Raw genomic sequence first — 25,072 nt, 5'->3', positions numbered from 1 at the left:
AAAATTACTTCTAGAATCATCATAGAAATATGAGTTAATTTGTGAATAATAATATCAATAATTGCCTTTATTTATGAATGGCTAATCTATAGTTGTATATGCACGTGTAGTCAATCGCTTCAGTCATGTCCGACACTTTGCGACCCCATGGACTGTAGCCCACCAGGCCTCTGTCCATGGGAATTCTCCAGACAAAAATACTGGAGTGGGTTGCCATGCGCTTCTCCAGGGGATCTTTCTGACCTGGGAATCGAAACCTCATCTCCTGTATCTCCTGTATTGCAGGTGGATTCTTTACCCACTGAGCCACCTGGGCAGCCCAAACTGTAGTCATTATCTCTCATTTAGTCATTTATATAGTTCTAGTATTATCTCTGATATACAAGATGAGGAAATGGAGAATTAGGGGAGTTAAGAAACAAGGCACGCAATGTTCTTAAATGACAGAGCTATATAAACCCAACCAAGTCTGTCTTGACACCTGGTCTGTGCCCTTAGTGCACCTCAGTAGGGTGTTGATCAATGGATTACTGTCAGTGTGGAAGGAGGTCTCTAGTGACAAGTCCTGTCCTCTGTCTCGTTCAGCATTTGTTGATGCTCTAGATTAGGACATAGTGCATTTATCAAACTCTCCAGCAATGCACACCCAGGAAGAAGAGGGAATACATTAGATAACAGGACGAGGATCCGGGATTGTCTCAAACTGGAATGGTTCACCAAAGAGGAAATGTAATAGATATAAGAATATAGCCCTTTACTTAGGTCAGAAACAACTGCACAAGTATGCTATGCTTTAGCTCTAGGCTGTGTAGGGAAGAAAAATGCTTGAAGGCTTCCGTCACATCACTTTGACTGTGGTGAACTATAATTTGTCCAGAGGAGAATAGAATAGAGAAACTATTCAGGACCACTTCACCTGGGGAACTGTTAAAGGAACTCATTAAGTTTCAGAACAACGAGAAAACACACACACACACACACAGAAAACCCAGCTTGGTGGTGATGCTGTTGGGAGTGGGGGAAAGACCAGTCCGTGTCCTCCAATGTTTCTGAAAGTTTCCATAGAAGATAAGTTAGGCTAATTCTGACCTTTGTGGTCAGAACTAGGAGTAGTAAGTGGGGATTACTAGGAGCCAGAGTTTGACTCTGTATGAGAAATAACTCCCCCTAAATTAAACCTGTTCAAAATTTTAACTGGTTTCAGTGGGAATTAATGTGTCCCCTATTGCTGAATGTGTTTTAGACTGAGACTGAACAGTCATTTGTTAGGACTTACTCTAGATGACCTCTAAAGTCTCTGCCGACACCATGGTTTTGCCTCTGAAAATGTCAGATGAATAAAGCATTCCTGTACTATTTTTCAAAATATTAAACTCATTTTTCTTCTGTGTTTGCAGCCTGATCTAGTACTGTGTTAGAGATATGGTGTATATATTACAGAACTTCTGTTTTGAACTTAAGCTGTCCAAGTTCTAATTTTTCACTTAGAATGTGACAAGATGTTTAGCACACCAAGTCAGGCTTCAAGTATTTCTTTTAAATGGATGTGTTCTTTTGTATAATTCTTGCCAAAGATTACACTGAATTTGTACCATATTCCTACCAATGTTTTTTCCAAATCACATCCTATGATGTAACTTTTGTTAAGTTTAAAGGGAATATATCTATACAAGAGGCACCTTGAAATGCTCACTTATCTTTTAACAAATTTAGTATACAGGTTGAAGTTGTTTCAAGAAGGACTTAATCTATTGACTTTCTGAGACCATTAGTTAGTTCTTAAACTTGGTTCTGTGATCTGCCTTGTTCTGTTTTTGTAACACATATATTCATAGTCTTAATTTTCAGCTTTATCAGTAGAAAGTTAACCGGATATGTATTGAAAACCTCTTGATTGCTTCTCTAAAGCTATTAAAAAGCACATCATTTCGTTGGTTACCATCACTAAGTCTTTCTGACATTCATGAACAAAGTTGAAGCAAAAATAGCAAAGCTCTCTATTTTTGGTTTTAATCCCCTAAAGTTTACCTAAAAAATAATTCAGTGGGTATACTAATAGAAATGAAATACTTTTTTTTTTTTTTAGGTGTAATCCCTTTTCATGGATTTTCAATGTATGGTAAGTTAGGCTTTAAAATACTCACTGTTTTATTACACTTTAGAAAATTTAAACATGAACCTCACACTTTATATTGCATCACCCACACATTCAACAATGTTATTGTGAACTGTTAAACACTGGGTTTGGTATTTGTTTATATGTCCAAGTAAAATTTTGCTGAGATGATGATTGCTTGTGAAGTTAAACATACCATGAAAATGGTTCTGTGGTTTACCATTTTCTAATTCACTAGAAATTAGAAATACACACTGATATTTAGTTTTAATAGCTGTAGAAATTCCTAAACTATTTCCCGTAAGTCTTTTTGAAAAATACTAGATCAGAAAACATGCAAAGGGAAGGACAACACCGAGTGAGCTCCTGATTTCTTCAGACTGGCTGGTGTGCGGAGCAGCAGTCACACTGAAGTGTGCGGGCGTCCTGAAGCACACGTGACACACACGTGTGCAGGTCTGAGCGCCCCAGCACCTTTCTGCCTCACAGGTCTTTGAATGAGGAATGCAGGAAGCGTCACAAAGATAAGAAGGAGAACGCTCTCTCCCTTAATGCCATTTAATTTTTCATTTATCTGTTTTACGTATGAACTTGTTGAAGATTCTTGTCCCAACTATTCCTCCTCCCCAACCTTTAGACTAAACAGAAATATAAAGTTTACCTTTGTAAAAAGAATCAGCAGTAAATTAACACTTTTCTTTGTAAAAAAAAAAAAACAAATCCTCGGGTGTTCAGCATCATACCATCATGGTGAATGACATAATATAAAAGTTTTAAAACCAGCATACAACGAAGAGGATTCAGAGTGTCTGGGAATTTTGCACTATGCTTCGCTTGGCTTTATTCTCTTGAGCCATCAAAATTTCATAACATAATACATGTTGTTATAGTGACGTTCCAGCATATTTCTCTTTTATAAATATGTGAGGAATTTAAAATAGAAAACCTAGCAAGGTTAAGAATATAAATTTTTACCTTTAATAATAAAATGTAAGCCCTTTAATCCTTTTATTTTAATAATCCAACTGCAGGCATTTTTCAAGTAAATAGTTTTTAAAAGGTGTACTCGAGCAATTTAGAGAACGGTTAATAATGTCAGGAAGTTTAAATTTTCTAACAGTTCTCAGAGTACAAAATACATCATTGGCTCCTGCCTGTTCACAGATGAAAGAATCATATTGTCAGGTTGGCATCTGATTTTAACATCTGACTTTCTGACATTCACCTGTGGGCTATCTGGTTGAGCTGACCCACCTATGCTTAATTGCCACAAACAGTGCAAAAGATAATTTAATTCAAATTAATTAAGATTGTTATCACAAACACACACAAAAAATTCATTAGAGAAATAAATTCTTAGAATTGTTTTACTTAAAGCCTATGAAAACTATCTAGAAACATATTGGGATATGCCAATGTTGACCAATAGCCTGTTAATCAGAATTTTAATTTTCAAATTCCATCAGTTCTAAAAACTAGCCATAAATCATCTTATATTTTACTTACCTGATGTCAAAAATTAAAAATTTTGAAAGATCCTTTGTGGGACAAAGTAAAAATGAATTGCCTGGATGTCACTTTGTTATTATTTCAATTTAAAAAGAGATTTTATGTAATTTTAAAAAGTTACTTTGAATTTTTAATACCCTTATATGGTTCCATTGTGTTATTCTACTGTTGGGATTATAAAACATTTTATAATTTACTCCCATTAAAAAAAATTTTTAATGACAGTTTTTACATGTGCATATATTCCCTTTTCAACATGAAAAAAGAATATATATGATTTTAAACTTGAATGAATATTATTACTATAAAATATTTGTCCTTTATGTTTGTGAACTTACTTTTCGATTATAGTAGTTCCGCAATGTTATCAATCAATTTTTCTTGTTCTTTCAGTTGCACCACTTTGTTTTCTATACCATGAACCTTCCAAACTGTATCAGATATTCCGTGAGATGTATGTGCGTTTTTTCTTCAGGCTTCATTCCATCTCTTCTCATCCTTCTGTAAGTTCATAAAAAATTGGATCAAACCAGACTCTGATTTGTTCTTTTTTACCTTAAGAAAAACAAATTGTCAAGCATTGCTTTCCTATGGAAAAAATGAAAGAGTAAATTGATACTTAAATAGTTTTAGTAATAATGACAAGAAAAAGTCCTTTATCACTTGCATTTAAATTATCTTTTATATGTTGAAAGAATAAGCATAGCAATGTCTGTATTGTTTTCTTTGACAAAGATGGCTACATTTTTGAACATTGGTTTCCTCATCTCTGAAATGAGGTTAATGCTGAGTTTCTGTGGTGCTGTAAAGAAGAGTATGAAGCACTTGGGTAGTACTTGGCTCGTGGCAGGTGTTCAGTAAATAGGTGGCTGTTGTTTTTATTGTCATTATGATCATCATCATCATCTTTGTTAATGAAAATTAAACATTTATTTGTCCCTTATTTTTCAATATCATGTTTGACTAATTATCCTTTATCAAACTAGATATTTTCTTTGTGTTTATTCAATAGATGGCTCCTTGGCCTTAACAAGAAATTCAAGGAGAAGCATATTGGGAGTTGAATATTCATATCTGTTTTATTTTGGCCCATCCTTTATCGTATCTTCCCTCCCCACTCCTACCCCTCTTAACCTGAGTAAAAACAAGTATTTATTTCATTTATACTTTTTCTGTTTTGGGGCCTGCTTTGGTCTGCTTGTCAGTAACTTGATTGACACTCCCAAAGAAACATTAAAATTGGAATGTGTCAGGGCTACCAAGTTTCCTGAAAGAGAAGATTGTCACACTGCTACTAAACTAAATAGCAGTTCATCATACTTCCTCCCCATTTTAATCCTGTGTATTCCTAGTCCACCTTCCTCTGTCTCTAGTGTTGCTCTCAAACATTGCTGATGACAGCTGGCAAGTAACGGAAATCCAGGATGTCACAGATGAGCAAATGAAGTGCTACCAAATTATCATGGGTCTCTTCTCTCTGAGATAACGATTTAGTGTCTATATTGCAATAATGTTTAATCTAGGATAACCAAAAATATATTAATAATTCTCTTTTCTAATCAGTCATACTTAGCATCAGATTTCTTACTCTCATGTTTTATTTTCACACTTTAGACTTAAAAAAAAATTTTTTTTTTTTAAATTTTAAAACTCTGGCTATTCCTTCTGTGCCTCCATGCTGACCCTAAGCTGTCCTCTTCCAGCTGACTGATTGGGACAGCCCTGCCTCTGCCCTTTCTTTATTCAGTGAAATAAAGACTTACAGGCAGTCATCTCCTATTCTGGCTTGCAGCCAGACTGAACTGTTTAGAACCAGGACAGCCTTACTTCTTTAGAAACTCAAAAAGAGGATTAGAACTTTCTTACAAAGAACAACCCTGAGGAATGCTAAACTGCAAGAAAGACTTTATTCAGAGTTGTCAAGTAATTAATGCACTTGAAAACCCATCTGCTTTGTACTCTACAATGCCCTTTTAAAAAAACTAGATTTCAGTTTTTTAAAAACCATCCTTATACTCAGTAATCAAACATTCTTGTTTGATGACTTCCTGACAGAAATTTCAAGCAGTAAATCTTTCCCTGGGGATAGTTTTCGATGAAAGAATAAAAAAAGCAGGAAATATTTTCCCTGGTGGGTGAGGCAGCTGAAAGAAAGGAGCATATGGAGGAAGAAAGTAAGGGTGTGGCTACAGCACTAGAGAAATACCTGGAAATTGGACTGCATCCAGAAAAAACTAATTTTGCTGAGCCTAAGTGATAATGTATGACTTACAGAGTAGCAGGCTTTCTAGAAAATGATGTTTTTCTTGAATTCTGAACATTACTATATGCCAGCTTATGCAGGGAGCCTCACTGTTAAAAAGTAGGCTCCTTGGCATATTTATAAGAGTGAATATCCATAAAGAGGGATAAACTTATTTTTAATGTTTTAGAGCTCATTGGTGCATTTCCTGTCTTTGGCTCTTAAACAATACTGATACTGATCATCTTTTTCTCATTTCTGTTTGAGTAATTTGATGGCAGAGTTCATTTTTAAATACTAAGCTATGCATTTCTCTTGTGACTTATTGTATCCAGGGTATTGTGTCACTCTGTCTGCTGTTTGAAACTCTTCTGCAAACTTATCTCCCCCAACTCTTTTATCATCTGCGAGAAATTGGGGCTCAACCGTGAGTATTTTTCTCTCCTAATTGAAGAATAGATTGATATCAGAAGGCTCTTTTTAATCATCAAAGATGCAGTGATTTTTTTCAGAGAAATTAACATTTTCCCCAATAAAACAATAATTGCTGCTGCTGCTGCTAAGTCGCTTCAGTCATGTCCGACTCTGTGCGACCCCATGGACTGCAGCCTACCAGGCTCCTCTGTCCATGGGATTTTCTAGGCAAGAGTACTGGAGTGGGTTGCCATTGCCTTCTCCGAGAAAGAGGTGCAGAGTAGTTGGTTTAACACAATGAGGTGCTGGCAAACTTTTAGAATCTAATACATAGGGTAAAGGAGTGACCTAATTATATGCAAGTTAAAAAGTTCAGTCTTAAAGTCTGAGAAATTGACAGAAGCAGCCTGTATGTGCAGGCCTTTCTGTCCCTGGGATTCTCCAGGCAAGAATACTGGAGTGGGTTGCCATTTCCTTCTCCAAAACAATAATTATCAAGTAGTAAATTATAACTCAACATTGTGCCAAAAATTCTTGGAAGACTTACCAAAATCCTGATAAATTCTTATTTGCTTGGATTTTTGTGCTTGGTACAAGAATCACCAGACAACTAATTCCAGTTCATACTGAAAGATGGTGACCAAACTAAGGTAAAAATCTGTGGAAACAAATACTACCTGAGAAATATGATGATACTAAAATTGTCAATTTAGGCCAGATTTATCAGAAGACAACTTTGAAAGCCAGATCAGTTAAAGTTTGCCATCTTTCACTAAGTGAAAACTAAATCAGTTATCTACTAATGGTTGTACACTGTGATTTTTCCTTGCAAAAGCTTGAATTTTTGTTTATTTATCTCAGTATGAGTTATCAGTAAACATCCCGGTACGAGTTACCAGTGAATAGGTCGGGTACCTGTGGACCTCATTATTATTGGTTCTCTTTTCTCTTTTTCAATTAACAATGTCCATGGCAACAGAAATTTCCAAATGATTTACCAGTGTTTTGTTATTGTCTTCCTCTTTGTGTACCTCATATCATTTATTGATAATACCTGACAATCTTTCTTTTATAGCCAATAAAAAATAGAATTCTGTTAATAATTATTATTATAAAACAAAATTGTGGCAGAAATATATTACACATGTATTTTTTTCTTGTGGTAAACTGACCTCATTTTTTATTATTGTGAAATGAATATTTGTATATATCTATGCTTTTCTATAGACATCTAGTTAATTGTTATAACTAAAATCCTGATATTTTCCTACTCTATTCATATACTTTAATCATTAAAAGGAACAAATTTATTTCAATAAATTATGGTAAACATCAAAATTCTTATGAAAGGAAAGTGTAAAAATTCAGTTGTCAGGCTAGAAATCAATTATTAAAAGACTTTCATGAATTAAAAAAAAAAAAAAGACTTTCATGAATTAAAACTAATGCTATTGGAAAGTTTTAATTAGAATTTAATTTTTTTACTAGATATAGGACGTTTCAGGATATCTCCTTCTACTTGAGTACTTTGTGCATTTTATCTAAGTTATATGTATGGACATAAACTATTCATAATATTCCATAATTATTCTTAATTAGCCTTTTACTATCTTTAAAATCAGAGTGACACTGCCTGTCTCATTCCTGAGATTGATGTTTGTATCTTGTGTTTCTTGATTATTCTGGTCAGAGGCTTATTTATTTTATTCTTTGAGAAAATCAGTTTTGGTTTCATTGATTTTCTGTTTTTCTATTTTCAGTTTCATTGATCTATCCTCTTTAATTTGTTTATTCCTTCTGGGTGCTTGTTTTTGCTTTGTTTTGCTCATCTTTCTGCTTGCTTAAGGTGAAATTTAGAGAATTGATTTCAGATATTTCTTTCCTAACATAAGCAATAGTAATGTTATAAATTTCCCTCAAAGCCCTGCTTTACCTCCACTCAACAAATTTTGACATTTTATGTTTCTACTTTCATTCAATCAAAATGTTTCTTAATTTCTCTTGTGACTTCCTGTTTGACCATAGTTTATATAAAAGTACATTGTTTAATTTCCAAATATTTGAAAAAAATGTGATATCTTTCTGTTATTGATTTCTATTTTAATTCTATTACAATTAGACAATGTGCTTCTTAAGATTTTAGTTCTTGTAGTTTGTTTTATGACCCAGAATATGAGCTACCTTGATGAATCTTTAATGTATACTTTAAAAGAATTCATTTCCCACTAGCATTGAGCAGAATGTCTATGTGTTAATAAAGTCAAGTTTTTTTTATAATGTTCAAGACGTCTCACTGTTAATTTTCTGTCTACTATTTCTATTGATTATTGAGAAAGAAGTGTTAGAGTCTCCAATTATAACTGGGAATTTGTCTTTTTGTTTCTACGTTGCTATATATATATTTATTTCATGTATTTGACACTGTTTTTAGGAGAATTGACCTGTTTATCATTATGTAATGTCTTTTCCTAGTAATAAATCTATGTCTGATACAGCCATTCCAGCTTTCTTTTTATTAAAATTCATATAGTGTATTCTTTTCTGTCCTTCTACTTTTAGTGTATTGATTATCTTTATTGTATTATCTTTAGTGTATTGATGTCTTTACTTCTTGGGCTTCCCTTGTGGCTCACCTGGTAAAGAATCTGCCTGCAATGTGGGAGACCTGGGTTTGATGTCCGGGTTGGGAAGATCCCCTGGAGAAGGGAAAGGCTACCCACTCCAGTACTATGGCCTGGAGAATTCCATGGACTACAGTCCATGGGGTAGCAAAGAGTTGGACACAACTGAACTATGTCTGATATAGCCATTCCAGCTTTCTTTTTATTAGAATTTGTATCGTGTATTCTTTTCTGTCCTACTTTTAGTATATTGATTATCAGTGTCTCTACTTTTCAGGTGGCTTTCTTATCAAAAGTATATTCAGGTCTTTCACTGTGGCAGTTTATCTTTAATTGGTGTGTTTATTCCATTTATATTTAATGTAATTGATATTGGGATAAAATAATAACAGTTGATACCATTTACTATTTTGATAGACTTTTTTGTTTGTTCCATGTGCTCTTTATTCTTTTTTTTCCTCTTTTCCTGCCTACTTTTGAATATTTTTTATTCCATTTTTATCTCCAGTATTGAGTTATTATTTATACCTTTTAAAAAATATTTGTTGATAATGTCTGTCTTAGTTCAGTCTGGTACAACGTATTACTATAAACTGTATGGCTTGTAAACAACAGAAATTTATTTCTCACACTTCTGGAGACTGGACGTGTAAGATCAAGTTGATAGTATGGTCGAGGAGAGGACCTTCTTATAGGTTGCAGACTGCTGACTTCTCATTGTATCCTCATGTGATGGAGAGCAAAGAGGGAAAACAAGCTGTCACATGACTTTATGAAATCACTAATCCCAATCATGAGAACCCACTTCGTCTTCAGTTCAGTTCAGTTCAGTTGCTCAGTCGTGTCCAACTCTGCAACCCCATGAATCACAGCACGCCAGGCCTCCCTGTCCATCACCGACTCCTGGAGTTCACCCAAACTCATGTCCATAGAGTCAGTGATGCCATCCAGCCATCTCATCCTCAGTTGTCCCCTTCTCCTCCTGCCCCCAATCCCTCCCAACATCAGAGTCTTTTCCAGTGAGTCAGCTCTTCACATGAGGTGGCCAAAGTATTGGAGTTTCAGCTTCAGCATCATTCCTTCCAATGAACACCCAGGACTGATCTCCTTTAGGATGGACTGGCTGGATCTCCTTGCAGTCCAAGGGACTCTCAAGAGTCTTCCCCAACACCACAGTTTAAAAGCATCAGTTCTTTGTCTCTCAGCTTTCTTCACAGTCCAACCCTCACATCCATACATGACTACTGGAAAAACCATAGCCTACACTAGACGGACCTTTGCTGGCAAAGTAATGTCTCTGCTTTTGAATATGCTATCTAGGTTGGTCTAACTTTCCTTCCAAGGAGTGTCTTTTAATTTCATGGCTGCAATCACCATCTGCAGTGATTTTGGAGCCCCCAAAAATAAAGTCAGTCACTGTTTCCACCGTTTCCCCATCTATTTGCCATGAAGTGATGGGACCAGATGCCATGATCTTCGTTTTCTGAATGTTGAGCTTTAAGCCAACTTTTTCACTCTCCTCTTTCACTTTCGTCAAGAAGTTGTTTAGTTCCTCTTCACTTTCTGCCATCTAATCCTAATTAGCTTCCAAGGGCCACATCTCTTTGCTAATACTATCACATTGCAGGTAGTTACAGTGAATTTGAGGTAGGGGTGGGAACACAAGCATTCAGGCTATGACAGTGCCTTGGGCTTCCGTGATGGCTCAGCAGGTAAAGAATTCGCCTGCAGTGCAGGAGACATGGGTTTGACCCCTGGGTCAGGAATATCCCCTGGAGAAGGAAATGGCAACACACTCCAGTATTCTTGCCTGGGAAATCCGATAGCATTATCACTAAAAAAATGTACATGCCTTAATTAAAAAATACTTTATGCAGGATTTACAATATACATCTTTAATCTATCACATTCTATTTTCAAATAAACTCCAGGCCTGGAGGGCTTCACAGACAAATTCAACCAAACATTTCAGGGAGAAATAATATCAGTTATTTTTTTTCTCTGACTGCTATCAAGGTCTTTGTCTTTGTTTCTCAACAGTTTATGATATATCTGGACATGGATTTCTTGGGTTTATCCTGTTCAGGGTTTGTTGAACATCTTGAATTTGAGGGTTATTTCTTTTGTCAAATTTAGGAAGTTTTCAACCATTATTTCTTTTTTTAGGTTTCATCTTTTTTTCCCCCAAACTTTAAACTTTTTATTTCGTATTAGGGTATATCCAGTTAACAATGTTGTGGTAGTTTCCGGTGAACAGTGAAGGGACTCAGCCATACATATACATGTGTCCATTCTCCCTCAACCATTATTTCTTCAGTTTTTTTTTCCTGTACCACTCACATTCATCTTTTCTTCTGGAACACAAATATTAAAACTTTTGGTCTTATCCCACAGGTTTCTAAAGCTCTTTTCATTTTATTTTCAATTTTTTAAATTCTGTAGTTCAGATTGGACACTTCCTATTGACTTATACTTAAATTCACTGGCTCTCTCATTGTTTATTTCCATTTTGCTGTTGGATTCATCCAGTGAGGGTTGCTTTGTTGTTGTTATCGTTTTTGTATTTTTTAGTTCTCAAATTTCTATTTGGTTTTAACAAAACTCAGAATTGTACATTAATAAAAGCAAATTCCACTGTATATAAATTATGCATCAATAAGCTTTATTTCTAAGAAACTGATTCTGTGCTAGATATACTAGCACATATATCTAGTGGGAGCGGGGAGGCATGGTATGTGGTACTGTTGGTCTAATGAGACACTATGAGAGATCCATAAAATGAAACTAGTTGAAGTTAATAATTTAGACTTAAAAGTGAAATTGTTTTGTTTGGGGCACGCTGCATGCCTGTGGGATCTTATTTCTCAGACCAGGGATTGAACCTAGGTCCCCTTTAGTGGAAGCATGGAGTCCTACTGGCATGCCAGGGAATTAGTGAACTTTTAAAATTTAAAACATTCACTGGCCAAAAGTTTTTTTGGCATCTATAAACCAATATTCTAAAACCAACCAAGAAACTTGACTTATCATACTGCTGCCTACATGTACTTTGTTATATTAGAGCAATAGTTATATAATATTGAGGAATTTCTGAAACTTGGGGGTCCTTTTTCAATCTTAGGAAAATTAATATGACATCAACAAAGGCAATCTCTGGATCCCAGTTTCTCTTTTAAGAAAAAGTACTGGTATTTATATAATATTATGACAGTTTTAACAAAGAATTTGGCTAAAACCTCTCAGGGGCAGTCAACTGATATTTAATTGCTAATAGATAGTAGAGAAATGTGAGAGAGTATTTTATCTCTTCAGGCACCAAAGCTGGGTTTGTTTCCTGATCCTAGAGATAAAATATTATTGTAACATAACCTTGTTATGAAACAGTAGGATCTCATACTTCTTAGGATTTTTTGGGTTTTTTTTTTTATTTTTCACAAAATAGAATTTAATTGAATTTTCTTGCTGATCTTTCAGAGTTCTGATGACCTCCTTTTTAAAACTAAAGGGTTGAAATCAGAAATCTATTTCTAAGTTCCCTTATAGCTTTTCTATTTTATTTTTATTTTGCTAAGTTGCTTCAGTCATGTCTGACTCTTTGCAACCCCATGGATTGTAGCCTACCAGGCTTCTCTGTCCATGGGATTCTCCAGGCAAGAATACTGCAGTGGGTTGCCATTTCCTTCTCCAGGGGATCTTCCCAACCCAGGGATCAAACCCATATCTCTTATGTCTCCTGCATTGGCAAGTGGGTTCTTTACCACTAGCACCTGGGAAACCCCTTATAGCTTTAAAACTATTTTTCCTTGTCTTTTTTGTATCCTTAGTAGCCATTTGAGTGAAATCTAGGAATATAATTTATTGAATTGGAAAAATATGCAGCTATAAGTATTTATTTAAGTGTCTTGAATAAAAATTCAAATAATCTTGACTTGCCTGGAACTGTTGAAACTATAAGATCACCTCATTGATAACTAATTAGTACATACCCTGAAAAACAAAATGTAGAAGTGAGTTTTCTAAAGAATGAACTACAACATAAAGTAGGGCTCTGAAATATAATTCTTTCTCTTAATACTTTTGAGACCACTAATTTGGGAACTCAGGGTTTCTCAGCTGAATTTTTACAGCTGTATTTAATAGAGTACTTGAGTTTTTTGAAATTTATTTTATTGAAGTATAGTTAATTTACAATGTTGTGGTCATTTCTACTGTATGGCAAAGTGATTGAGTTATACATATATATATTCTTTTTCATATTCTCTCCCATTATGGTCTATCACAGGATATTGAATACAGTTCCCTTTGCTATACAGCAAGACCTCGTTGTTTATGCATTCAGTGTATAACAGTTTGCATCTGCTAATCCTGAGCTCCAATCCATTCTTCTCCTGTTGGCCTTGGCAACCACAAGTCTATTCTCTGTATCTATGAGACTGTTTCTCCTTCGTATATAAGTTCATTTAAGATTCACATTTTAGATTCCATATATAAGTGATATCACATGGTATTTGTCTTTCTCTTTCTGACTTAATTCACTTAGTATAGTAATCTCTAATAATGTTGCTGCAAATGCCATTGTTTTATTTCTTTTTTAAGGCTGAGTAGTATTCCATTGTACATGTGTAGAGTACTTGAGTTTTAAATGACTGTGATTTTTAAAACCCACAAAGGAGTTACTGTCATTGTAACTCGTTGAGATCTTCTGATAATTGCTTTCTGATGAGAAAAAATACCACTGGTAAAATATCTTGTTTTTCTTTGTTTATAGACTTCGCATATCATTTAAATGGATGGTTCGAGCTTTCTCTGGATACTTAGCTACAGATCAACTCTTGCTTTTGTGGGACAGAATCCTAGGATACAACTCTCTGGAAATTCTTGCTGGTAAGAGTAAGTGCTTGTTTATAAAACACATGCTGTTTCTATAGTAAGGCCTTTCTTTTCTTTCTAACATTTACCATCTGTAATTGGAATTGGAATCTACAGTTGTCTGTCATTTCTAATTCATGAACATTTAGTCGATTTATCTGCCTTAGAAGACAAGGACTGGTGTTCTGCAATCTAAATACGCCTGAGGAACTGCCCATCACCAGTCTGTTCCTAGTCTTTCTTCATTGCTTCCAGGAATGTCAGTTTCCCCTCACCTGTTTCTAGTCCAGCCAGGGCATTTGTTCAGTCTCAGCACCTATGAGGTTTATGCAGTGGAGTGTAGGTCTACTTCCGTTCTTCTCCTGACTCCTCTGATTATCTTGTAGTTCTGTTCTGTGCCCCTTCTCAGCTACTGCCTAAAAGCCAAACCAAGACTGAGCCTCCCTGCATAGTTGAAATCTCTGTCTGTGAGTAATACATAAAGGTTCCCCCTTTTACTTATTCTCTTAAGTCAAAAAAATTAAACATTTTTTCAGAAAGTCACAAACTCATCTCCATTTAATAATTAAGCAGTTCTTACAACAGATATACACAGAGGGCAACTGTATGATAACACAGCACAGATTTCTTACATTATTTTGCTTCTCTGCATGTAAAATAGATTCAGTTGTTTCTATCACCAGGATTATCAGGGAATTCAAATAAATTTTGCAGAGTTTTCACATGGGTGGAGAGCTGAAAAGTTGCCAGAGTGCTGGTTCCAGCCTTCTCCAGTTGTGTGATACTGAGCAAATTATTTAAGCTGTGAGAGCCTTTATTTCTTTACCCAGTGACAGCATTGTAAAGTCACCTCTGTGGCCATTTGGAAATAATGCTTAATTGAAGACCCTTTCCCTGGAAAAGATTCTCTAGGTACCATATTAACATATTTTTGAGTGTTGAGAGGTCTAGAGTAATTAGGTGGTATTTTTTAAAGGAAAGTTAAATAATAAAGTGCCATGAAGATAACTGTTGCCCCTGGTGTAATTAGAGTTATCATTTACCAAAGTTTTTAATAACTCCCAGTATCCTTCGATCTCAATTGTTTTTAAAGCCAATACAAATATGAGTTAGGAAAAAAAAAGGTCTGTCATCACCTCTTTTGGCTGAATGGCTGTGATACATACCATCTAGAGATGGAAGGAATCCTAGAGACCATCAAGTATGCTGCTGCTGCTGCTAAGTCGCTTCAGTCATGTCCGACTCTGTGCAACCCCATAGACAGCAGCCCACCAGGCTCCCCTGTCCCTGGGATTCTCCAGGCAAGAACACTGGAGTGGATTGCCATTTCCTTCTCCAATGCATGAAAGTGAAAAGTGAAAGTGAAGTCGATCAGTCGTGTCCGACTCTTAGCGACCCCATGGACTGCAGCCTACCAGGCTTCTCCGCCCATGAGATTTTCCAGGCAAGAGTACTGGAGTGGGGTGCCATTGCCTTCTCCGGACCATCAAGTATAGCTTCTTTTAAATATTTCTGGCAGGTAATACTTATCCTGTGTTTGAACATTCAGTGTTGGGTAATCCCTGTCTTACTAAGTGGCCTATTTCACTTCTGGATAATATAACTTGTTAAAAGGTACTACTGTTGCATCGGGATCGTCATCATGTTTTTTCTATTCTCACCCCCTTCTTTCCCCAAAGTCTTCTATTTTCCAGGCTAAGTAGTCTTGTTTTTTGCTAACATTTCTTGGGTGACAGGATTTTAAGATTTTCCACCAAGTAATTCTTCTGGGTGTTCATAAATTTTGAAGAGCATTGTATTAACATGTAACTTTTTGTATCATTTCAAAAAGATATTAGAGCATGTTAAAGAAATGGGCTAAGTATTACAAAGTACTTTCTAATAATTAGGACCTTCTAAAAGTAGAATGGACTTTTTAACTGTCATCTGAAGGGTTACAAGATTTTCTATCATGAAAGAAATGTTAAACTATAAGACCTCAAAGCTATAAGACCTTAAATTCTTCCAATTTAAATTCTCCCTTTCTGTGACTTATCATGCCCTCAGCAAACTGAAGTAAAAGAGAAATGAATGTTGAGTGCTGCATTTGCTCTAAGCCAGGTACTCTGCTGCATGCTTAATACATTAATAAGTTATTGATACATAGGTAGAATGACAGTCCACACTGTTGAATCCATTTGCTTTCTCAGAGTGTCTTTTAAAAAACCAACAGGGAAGAATTGTAGAACATCTAGAAATGAAATTAGACTGATGGGAGTTCCTTCCTTGGAATTCAAATAAAGAGACATAAGGCAAATAATTGCATGTAGATGCTGGGAAAATTCCATGGACAGTGGAGCCTGGTGGGCTGCACTCCATGGGGTTGCAAAGAGTCAGACATGACTGAGCATGCATGCACACATGTATATAAATTAGTTTTGATCATTTTATACATTTTTTTCATCTGAGTATATTAGAAAAGAATATTTTGGGACCAACTTTTTTGCTCAAGTGAGTTTATATAATCTTTATAAATATTTTAGTAAATATTACTGGTTTAAACTGTGAACTTATTCGGGCCTTTTGAAGAACAGTTTAAAGCATGGGTATTTTAATGTTCATGATAGAGTTGCTTAAAATTCATGCGAACAATTTAAAAGACCAAAAGTAAGTATTTGAGTTTCTATATTTCATATAAAGCATGAATTCAGTTGAAAATATCCCAAAGTATAGAGCTTTTCTCCTTGGCAAATAAGCCTGCTCTTTGGAAGGGCTGGGCAAACCAAACATGAAGTAGACAGAAAGGAACTTCTGTGATGTGACACCAAGATAAATAAAGGTTATGAGCACACAAGCATTTTGGATGCTGAAGCTAATTAGTAACTACTCTTTTATTCTCCCTCTTATCTACCTTTGGAAAAACTATTTCCCAGCATGTGAAACTCTTTCCTGCTACAGCAAAAAATTTGACCATCCTGTCAAGCTTTCACCAACTCTATTAAATTACACACAAAAAAGGAAATAGTGACCACATCCCTTAGCATATAAAATGTCTCCATTGTCAAATATGTTTCTAGATATTAGAGAACTATAAAGAAGTTGCTTGTCCACAGAAATGGTTTTCTTGGATATTCTTATAAAAATGGAAGCTCAAGGACTTTAAAGTACTTAAATTTCACCATTCGCAATTAAAGGGTAAATTCTTTGTTCCAGATCTCTTATATCTGTCTTTATATATTAAATAATTCCAGCTGACTTGATTTTTTAAATAAATTTATTCACTTTACCACAACCATCTTTTTTCCTCCAGAATTTTCCTAACTAGTTCTAATGCTTTTTTGACAAGCTTTGCAAAATCTATTGTCCCCTCAAAAATTACCTGTGCTTCCCAGTCACTCTGCCTCTACCTGGGGAAATTAAGAAACCTGGATCCTGACATCTACTCCCCAGGAACAGCCACCTACCACCATGTACTCCCCAGGAACAGCCACCTAGCCACCTGATCCTCCAGAGCATGGATCACCATGCACCATCCTCAGTCCATCTCTGGCAAACCATTATTTTTTAAAATTGAAGTATTGTTGATTTACAGTGTTGTGTTAATTTCTACTGTACAATGAAGTGACATGGATATATACATGGATATACATTCTTTTTTATTCTCTTCTCCATTATGGTTTATCCCAAGGGAAAACCATTGTGAGGGTCACAGGAGAAGACAGTTAGGAAAGCACACCAAATTCCATGTCAGGGGTGAGTCATTATTGCTTACCTTCAGTCTCAGAAATTTCATCACACAGTGGTTAAACGCTTGGGCTCTGGGGCCAGAGTTGAGTTTTCTCTCTATTATTTTCTACCTGTATGATTCTGAATATGTCATCCAAACTCACAGTGCCTCAGTTTCTACATTAGTAAAATGGGGCTAACAATAGTAACAAACACAGGGTTGATACGAGAATTAACTGTTCTTATGATTATTATTTCCATACTAGAAATGTATTTTTAACAATTATTTGCATTGTCTATGCAATATACTTAGGAACCAGTCTTCCACGTAATTTTAAAGATTCCTTACCATTCATTTCCTAAACTTCAAGGACTTGTTCGGTAGAGAATGCACTACCACTATGGTGATGGGAAAAATAGGAGAAGTGATGTGACCTCTGGGCAGTACCGTTTCCTTATCAGAGTTGCCAGAAGCTCTTACATGAGTCCTTCCATTGTTCATGATGACTCATTCCCTTTCGTAAGGTTTTATGGTAGATTATATAATAAGACGTAATGCATATCAGCATTACTGTCTTTTCATATGCATATGACTAATGGGAACAAAAATCTAGATGTTTTCTACTCCGTATATATTATTGACCTTCAAGATAGTCTATAATGGTTTGGTTTATTTCTTTTTTTCAAAGTTTCAACTTATCTTTTCCTATAACCAACATTAATGTAAATGTCAGGATCAATCCCCACACCCCACCCAACAGACATACCCAGTTATGACACTCTAGGAAAGTCAATAAAGTTAACATTTTTAAGGAAAGACATACTTGTTGCCGCATTTTTATATAGATACTGCCTTGATACATATGAAATATTATCTGATACATTTAAAAATTCAGTCTTCTAACTTTTCAGAAGCCTTTCCATTGCATCAATAAGAAACACCTGCATCAAAATAAATCTTCATAAGGCAGCCATTATATCTACCATTTAAAAACTGTTATAATTGAAGCTGTAGGTACGAAAGAAACAATTTATAAAATGGCTTTTTAAAAACCACTAAAATTTTCATTTTTTCCAAAGAAAATGAAATGCCCTCAGATACTGATCTCCAGAGAAGAAAATTTCCATTCCTCACCAGACCTTAACTGAATACAGTTGTGTTAAGCACTAGGTCTGAGTTCTCACTGTGGGTTTTGGGTATACCAGTAGATTTGTCAGGCTGATGAGTAGGCCAGCAGTTAAAATAGTGTTCATTCTTTTCCAGTCCTGGCAGCTGCTGTGTTTGCTTTCCGAGCAGTGAACCTGATGGAGGTGACATCACTGGCTGCAGCTGAAGTAAGGATAAGTTTCGCTGAGATGGGATGGAAATAGTTTCTGAGAGATTGCCAGGCTTGGGTACTTCAGTCTCCAATGCATAGGACACACATTACTCAGAGCCTAATTTTTTATCTTGAGTAATGCCTATAAGTTTTAAGCTAAGTAATATTAAATATTCAGAATTCCTTAATTACTTGAAAACAGTGTTCTTGTGAAGGGGTCATAAACAAGGTTATTATAAGAAACCATTATTATTTTTATGGGAAACAAGATACCTAGTAATTTTGATAGAAACTATTGAGGCTTGTGTTGCATTTTCTTATAATTGTTCACATCCATGTGTTATGTTCATAGAACAAAGACACACTAGTTGAAAGAATTAAAGAGCATACATTTGGTTGATACAGTAAAGATACATGGGTTTTGGTTATTTTTAGCAGTGAGTTAATTATTAAAGCTGGTTTCTTTTCAATAGTATAACTTATATCTGAAACATGGTTCAATTAAGTAGTGACTTACAATATTACTCTATTTGTTATCTCTCATAGAAATGCAATTTTATCCTTAAAATAGCTGCCTACATTCTTTGTTTAAAGGGAAGAGGATGTTTATGCATCTTGCAACTGAATAAACATTAATTCCTTCTTAAAATGATTTCCTAAAGTCAGTTACTCCTTACACTAGTATAACAAGACTAGGATTCATAATGTATGTTTATTTATAGAAGCAAGTTGAAATGTCAGACCTCTTATAAACTCATGCTACCTTGTATATTTGAAGAAGGCTCAAGGCTAAAGTCCAGGTTATTTTCTACTGAACGTTTGAGCATTTTGCACACGTTCTAACATTAAGATGTTCAGAAAAGAGAAGGAAGGTTGTAGCTTCAGATTTGAGACCAATCTGAAACACTTAGAGTGTGCTGATGTCAGAAGTGCATTGTAATGGTTTTTCTGTGTTTGTTTTAGAGGCTTCACTTTGCTGATCAGAATGCCGATACTAATCATTCCTTTCGTTTTTTGTTTCAGGCAGTTCTTGCTGACCTTTCTACTTTAAAAGTTATGCCTCTTCTTCAGATTTTTCTGTTTGCTACTGTCACCTGATCTGCAAGGTCACTGACAATACATCTAGTTTTTCCTTAGGAAGTAATCATGAACTATGCAAACTCTGCATAAAACCAAAATTAAACTTTGCATAAAGCCAATAAAGATCATGTTCCCTTCTCAGTTAAACCGAAGTAGTTTTTCACTTTTTGAAACAATAAGTCTGCACACCATGTATTGCACTGCATGCTGTTGATTTTCAAGAGAGAAGCAATAGACATAACTTCTGCTAAATCAAGCCTACTATATAGATAATCCTGACTTGTAAAAGGCATGTAACTATATATGCAATAAGAACTAAAGATATTGTAATAAACTTGAATAGGTAATGTAGCCTCTGGGATAATTCTCTTATGTCAGTTTGTAAATTTATCTCTAGATAATGAGTCATTTTGTCTTATAAATTGCTCTTCACTCAGAGCAGGGGTGGGGTAAGATGTGAGAAGACTTGACAAAGATAATGCTTTTTAGTAGGAATGAAAATGTACTTTGGTGTTTTTAACAACTTGTCTCTCATCAGAGATCTTCTAGATCTCTCTCCGTTTTATTTCTCCCTTAAAGGTCTCTCCTGGAGAAGGTCAGATACAACTGTTTGCACCTGACAGTGTTTTAGTCATCACTTTCTGAAAAAAAGAAAATGATGGAATGATCCCTTCAAGTTTCTCAGCTTTCCATCTCTTGGTTAGAAGACTTGACACTGCTGAGGTGTGTTGCCAAATTCTCTTACTTCGGAAGTATCCAAAGGGGACACCCAAGAACTCAACGAAGGGAATGAAAGATGAAAACCATGTGCGCTTTGGCTGAAGCTTGGTTTAACAAGATTTACTTCTAGTGCAGAGCAGCTTAGAGAGACCAGAGGTAGAGACTGAAGACATTGTGCACGGCATCAATCTTAATTTTGGTCCTATTATAAGTGGAGGGTCTTATTTTATATTACTTCTTAAAAACCTAGCATTTCTGTAATATGGAATGATAGATTGTGGGGGGAAGAAGTCCAAAAATCAATGTCTTTCAATTTTATACTCAAATTCAAAATTCTAATCATTTCAATAAAATTCTGAATCAATATATTGATAGTCTTACTAAATGCCTAGTATTGTATAAAGTTTTATCAAAATCTATTTCCCAAGTCTTTCATTTAGAGAGTATTTTTTAGGAATGTATGAGGTTCAGCACACCACCACAAGTGTGGTGGAATTTTATATAACTACTAGTTATTAATTTGAAATTCCATATAATGCTTTTATTCATCAGGTACTTGTTGACCTTTGAGGACTAAATAACGACTAGAAGAAGCAAATAACCATTTATTCAGTAATTGATCCTTAATAAGCTCCACACTTTTGGAGAAGTCAATGGCACCCCACTCCAGTACTCTTGCCTGGAAAATCCCATGGACAGAGAAGCCTGGTAGGCTGCAGTCCATGGGGTCGCTGAGGGTCAGACCCGACTGAGCGACCTCACTTACACTTTTCACTTTCATGCATTGGAGAAGGAAATGGCAACCCACTCCAGTGTTCTTGCCTGGAGAATCCCAGGGATGGGGGAGCCTGGTAGGCTGCCGTCTATGGGGTCGCACAGAGTTGGACATGACTGAAGCGACTTAGCAGCAGCAGCAGCAAGCTCCACTTTATTGCCTTTGAAGGCATACAGTTATGATCATATGCTTTGCCATTCTGTGTACACAGATGCACTTTCATCACAAGGACAAGCACACACCTGTGACTGTTAGGAAGAGAGTTCTGAATGATTAAGGTCAAATGTGTACAGATACACCTACCTTTGGTTTGTTTCTTTAGGAGAATATTCATAAACTGTTTTAAACATAGCAATGTAGTAATCTAGTAGGAGAAACATTCAACTGGAGAGTTCTTGTCCTAGCTTTAAATCCCTAGATAATTTACTCTCTTATATCTGTAATTTGGCTGTGGGAAATGGGAGACAGGACAGGCAACCGGAAGTTCTATATTTGCTCTGTTTGCTGACAGGGTTGAGTAAAACCAAATGAGAAAATATATTTGAAAGTTATTTTTTATTATTATTATAATACTACAAAGCACCAGACAAATATAAGAGGTTGTCAATAATTGATTTTACATATGACATTTTAAGGTCAAGTTGTAGAAAATAATATGTGAAGAGTGCCCAACTTCATTAGCATTTGTGTGACTTCATTTGATAGTTTGAGACCTCATATCTATTAAAAAAATTTTTTTAATGAACCATGGCATAGCAGATCCTTTCATTTAGAAGGGTGGCTCTAGCCAGTAGTTCTAAATCTGAATCCAAAAGCCAAACCTGATAGGCTGCCACACATACCCTCTCAGCCATGTGCTGCTCCTGGCTGCTTGTTAAAATACTGCATGGAAGACAGGTTGCCTTGCCCACTGCATCTCTCACTGCACTGCTCTTGCTACATCTCCTTGCCTCCTCCCTCCAGAATTCTCCCAGGCCATCTCCTACCAACTTCTGACACTGCCTCACATAGGCTCTTGCCGGTGATCGCAAGGATCTGAGTGACCAGTGATAATTACATTGTTATTTAACCTGTGGCATTCTCACTTGGGGTGAAATAGCCTAATAGATTATATTTGGCTCTTCTTGATTTCAATTCGTCCATTAATGTAGTATGTGTGACCTTATATTATGGAAGAGTTTATTGAATAACCTTTTTGATCAGAATGTTTTGGTAATACAACTTTCTGGCTAATTGAAATTTCCAGAGTGTCTTAATTGCATAGTACCCCCTTACATTTAGCACATCCTCTCTCTACCTATTTCACAGAGAAAATAGAGAACACTAAGCTTGAACTCCTTCAGCCTTCCACTTCACAACTTAGCTTTATTCCCCTATACTTATCTCCTTCTTCCTAGTCTCAGGAAGTATCTAATCTGTTCCTACAACTCTCTAAATACAGGTTCAATTGTGTCACTTACATGCTTAAAAATTAAACAAGACCCTATTGCCTAAAGGATAAAGTTCAGGCTCTGTAGCAGGGTGGGGAGAATTCGCCACAGCTTGATCTTTCCATTCCTGTGTTCTCACGCTGATCCGTTATCCTGTGCTTCATCCTCGCCAGATTACATGCTGCTCCTCAACCAGCTATGGCCATGTAATTTATCTTTGGCAGTGGACCTCCGTTTTTCAAGGCCCCACTAAAAAAACTCTCCTCTATTGTGAAGATACCCTTGAGCCTATAAACTGGAATTAATTACATCCTTCTCTTTGTTCTCGTAAAACTTCTCATTTAGTAATACAGTGTTTTAGAGTAGTGATAGTTTTTTGCATATATGTTGTCTCCCATCATTTTATTCTGAAGTCAGTTTTCATTGACTAGTCCTAGGAATGGACGATGAAAGAAGAAATCTGACCATGTGTTTGTACCCCCTCCCTTGTTCTAAAACTTGTTGGAATCTGGTAGTTCCTCCTCAGGACATATAGTCTCCCTTCTTCTACAAAGACTCTAATTTTTATCTAGCGATCTACCTATTCCTCCATGCACTTCAGATGTGGCTGACTCCCGCTTCCAGGGCCTCTGGGTCCTGGCCAAACCATCATTATGTATCATCCCTCTGGCTACAGGGATCTAGTGCAGAGGCTAAGGTTGTGCAAAATTAGTGAAACTTGATTATGAGGCTTTGGTTTAGTCTTTCAGGGAAACTGGGTATGAAAAAAAGACGATATAAGATCTGGAGCTGCTGTGGCCTAAGAATGCAGAGTGAGAAGCTGCTCTGTTGACCTTGTTAATTCCCAGGTCACACTCCACCAGTCCACCCCTGGACTGTTTTGTTACATGAGCCAAAAGATTATCTTTGCCACAAAAAGGATCCTAACTGATGGTGTAGTTATTTTGCCTTTTAGGAGATCCTCTACAACATGAGTATCACTATTTGGTACAGGACTCCTACCTGCATGCTGGTTAAACTAGAGGAATCTTTTAGAACTTTTTTTCAGTCAAGACACTCCATGACCTTACAAGGATGAATTCTGTGTTCCAGACCTACTAAGCTACCTGCAGTACCTTGAACACACGTGATGTCTCTCTCACCTCTGGATCTTTGCCCACTCAGCACTCTTTGCTTGGAATGCCTTCTTGTCTCTACCTAATTCTTACTTGTACCTCAAAACCCAACTCAGGTTTTGCATCATCAGAGAAGACTGCTTCTCTTATGAATTCTCCTCATATCTTAATTATGCATAAGCAATATACTAATCATATGTTAGCTTGTCTTTCTTTTCCACTAGACTCATTCTGTTTCCTTAAGGGGTTTCTTTTTCAGCTTTATATCTCTAGAACCTGGCCTAGTGCTTGCCCATAGTGGGCTTTAGTAAATGCTTATTGAATGAACAAATGAAATCATCTAACCTAATTCACTCGTTTTACTGATGAGGAAAATTGCTAAGTTCAGAGTAATAACTTGCTTGTTCCAGTGTCACTCAGCTATTTTACCTCCTAAGTTGATTTGTGGAATTGCCTGTGGAAATCCAAAAAGGAATATTTTGAGAGAAAAAAATGTAAACGCTTGGGCTCACTCAAGTTTTTTCATTTAAATCAACTTTATTAAGATATAATTTTGTACAATAAAATGTATGCATTTTAATTACACAATTCTGTAAAATTTGACAAATGTGTATACTCAAATCACCACCACTGCAGTCAAGTTACAGAACATTTCACCACCTGGAACAATTCTCTTTATGTTCCTTCCCATTCGATCTTCCATATGCACATTCACTGCAAACAACCATTGATCTGCTCTGTTCCTAAATGTTAGGATGGGCTTTTCTAAGTTTCATGTAAATGGAATCATGCATATGTACTCTTTTGTGTCTGACAGCTTTTGCTTAACATGATTTTCTGAGATTCATCCATGTTATTTGATTAGTTTTCCATTCTTTCTTATGACTTGATAGGATTTCATACAATTTGTTTACCCATCATGGTTAGTGATATCCATGTTGTTCTCATGTTTTGGTGTATTATGGATACAGCTTCTAAAAACATTTGTGTGCAAGCCTTTACATGGAATATCTTCATTTCTTTTGGGTAAATATCTGGCAGTAGAATTGCTGAGTCATAGGTAAGCATAAGTTGAACTTTGTAAGAAACCTCCAAATTTTTCCTGACGTGGTTCTACCATTTTACATTCCTGATGGTGTATAAGAGCTATGATCATG

General features: G+C 35.9%; 1 protein-coding gene across 17 annotated transcripts in view; it reads left to right on the top strand.

The window, feature by feature from the left end:
• The window catches only part of TBC1D19 (TBC1 domain family member 19), a 151,942-nt gene extending 130,981 nt beyond the window's left edge, over nt 1-20,961 (top strand). For 5 of the 17 annotated variants that reach the window (XR_015165505.1, XR_015165509.1, XR_015165507.1 and 2 more), the window contains 6 exons: nt 2,087-2,119; nt 4,019-4,128; nt 6,203-6,294; nt 13,671-13,786; nt 18,741-18,811; nt 19,819-20,022. Coding sequence is in view for 13 of the 17 variants with exons in the window: in XM_086406205.1 (XP_086262331.1) it covers nt 2,087-2,119; nt 4,019-4,128; nt 6,203-6,294; nt 13,671-13,786; nt 18,741-18,811; nt 19,819-19,893 (497 nt within the window). In the remaining 4 variants the exon portion in view is untranslated. Of the gene's footprint in view, nt 1-2,086; nt 2,120-4,018; nt 4,129-6,202; nt 6,295-13,670; nt 13,793-18,740; nt 18,812-19,818; nt 20,023-20,413 lie in introns of those variants that run through there. The other 12 variants (XR_015165506.1, XM_086406202.1, XM_086406201.1 and 9 more) reach the window with 10 other exon arrangements.
• Nucleotides 20,962-25,072: the final 4,111 nt, after the last annotated feature.

Source organism: Bos grunniens, chromosome 6 (genome assembly GCF_055505025.1).
Source record: "Bos grunniens cultivar Pamir isolate PY7600 chromosome 6, Bosgru_T2T1.0, whole genome shotgun sequence".
Lineage (NCBI taxonomy): Eukaryota > Metazoa > Chordata > Mammalia > Artiodactyla > Bovidae > Bos > Bos grunniens.
Note: the sequence above shows the minus strand (reverse complement) of the source record. Positions and strands in the feature narration are given on the sequence as shown.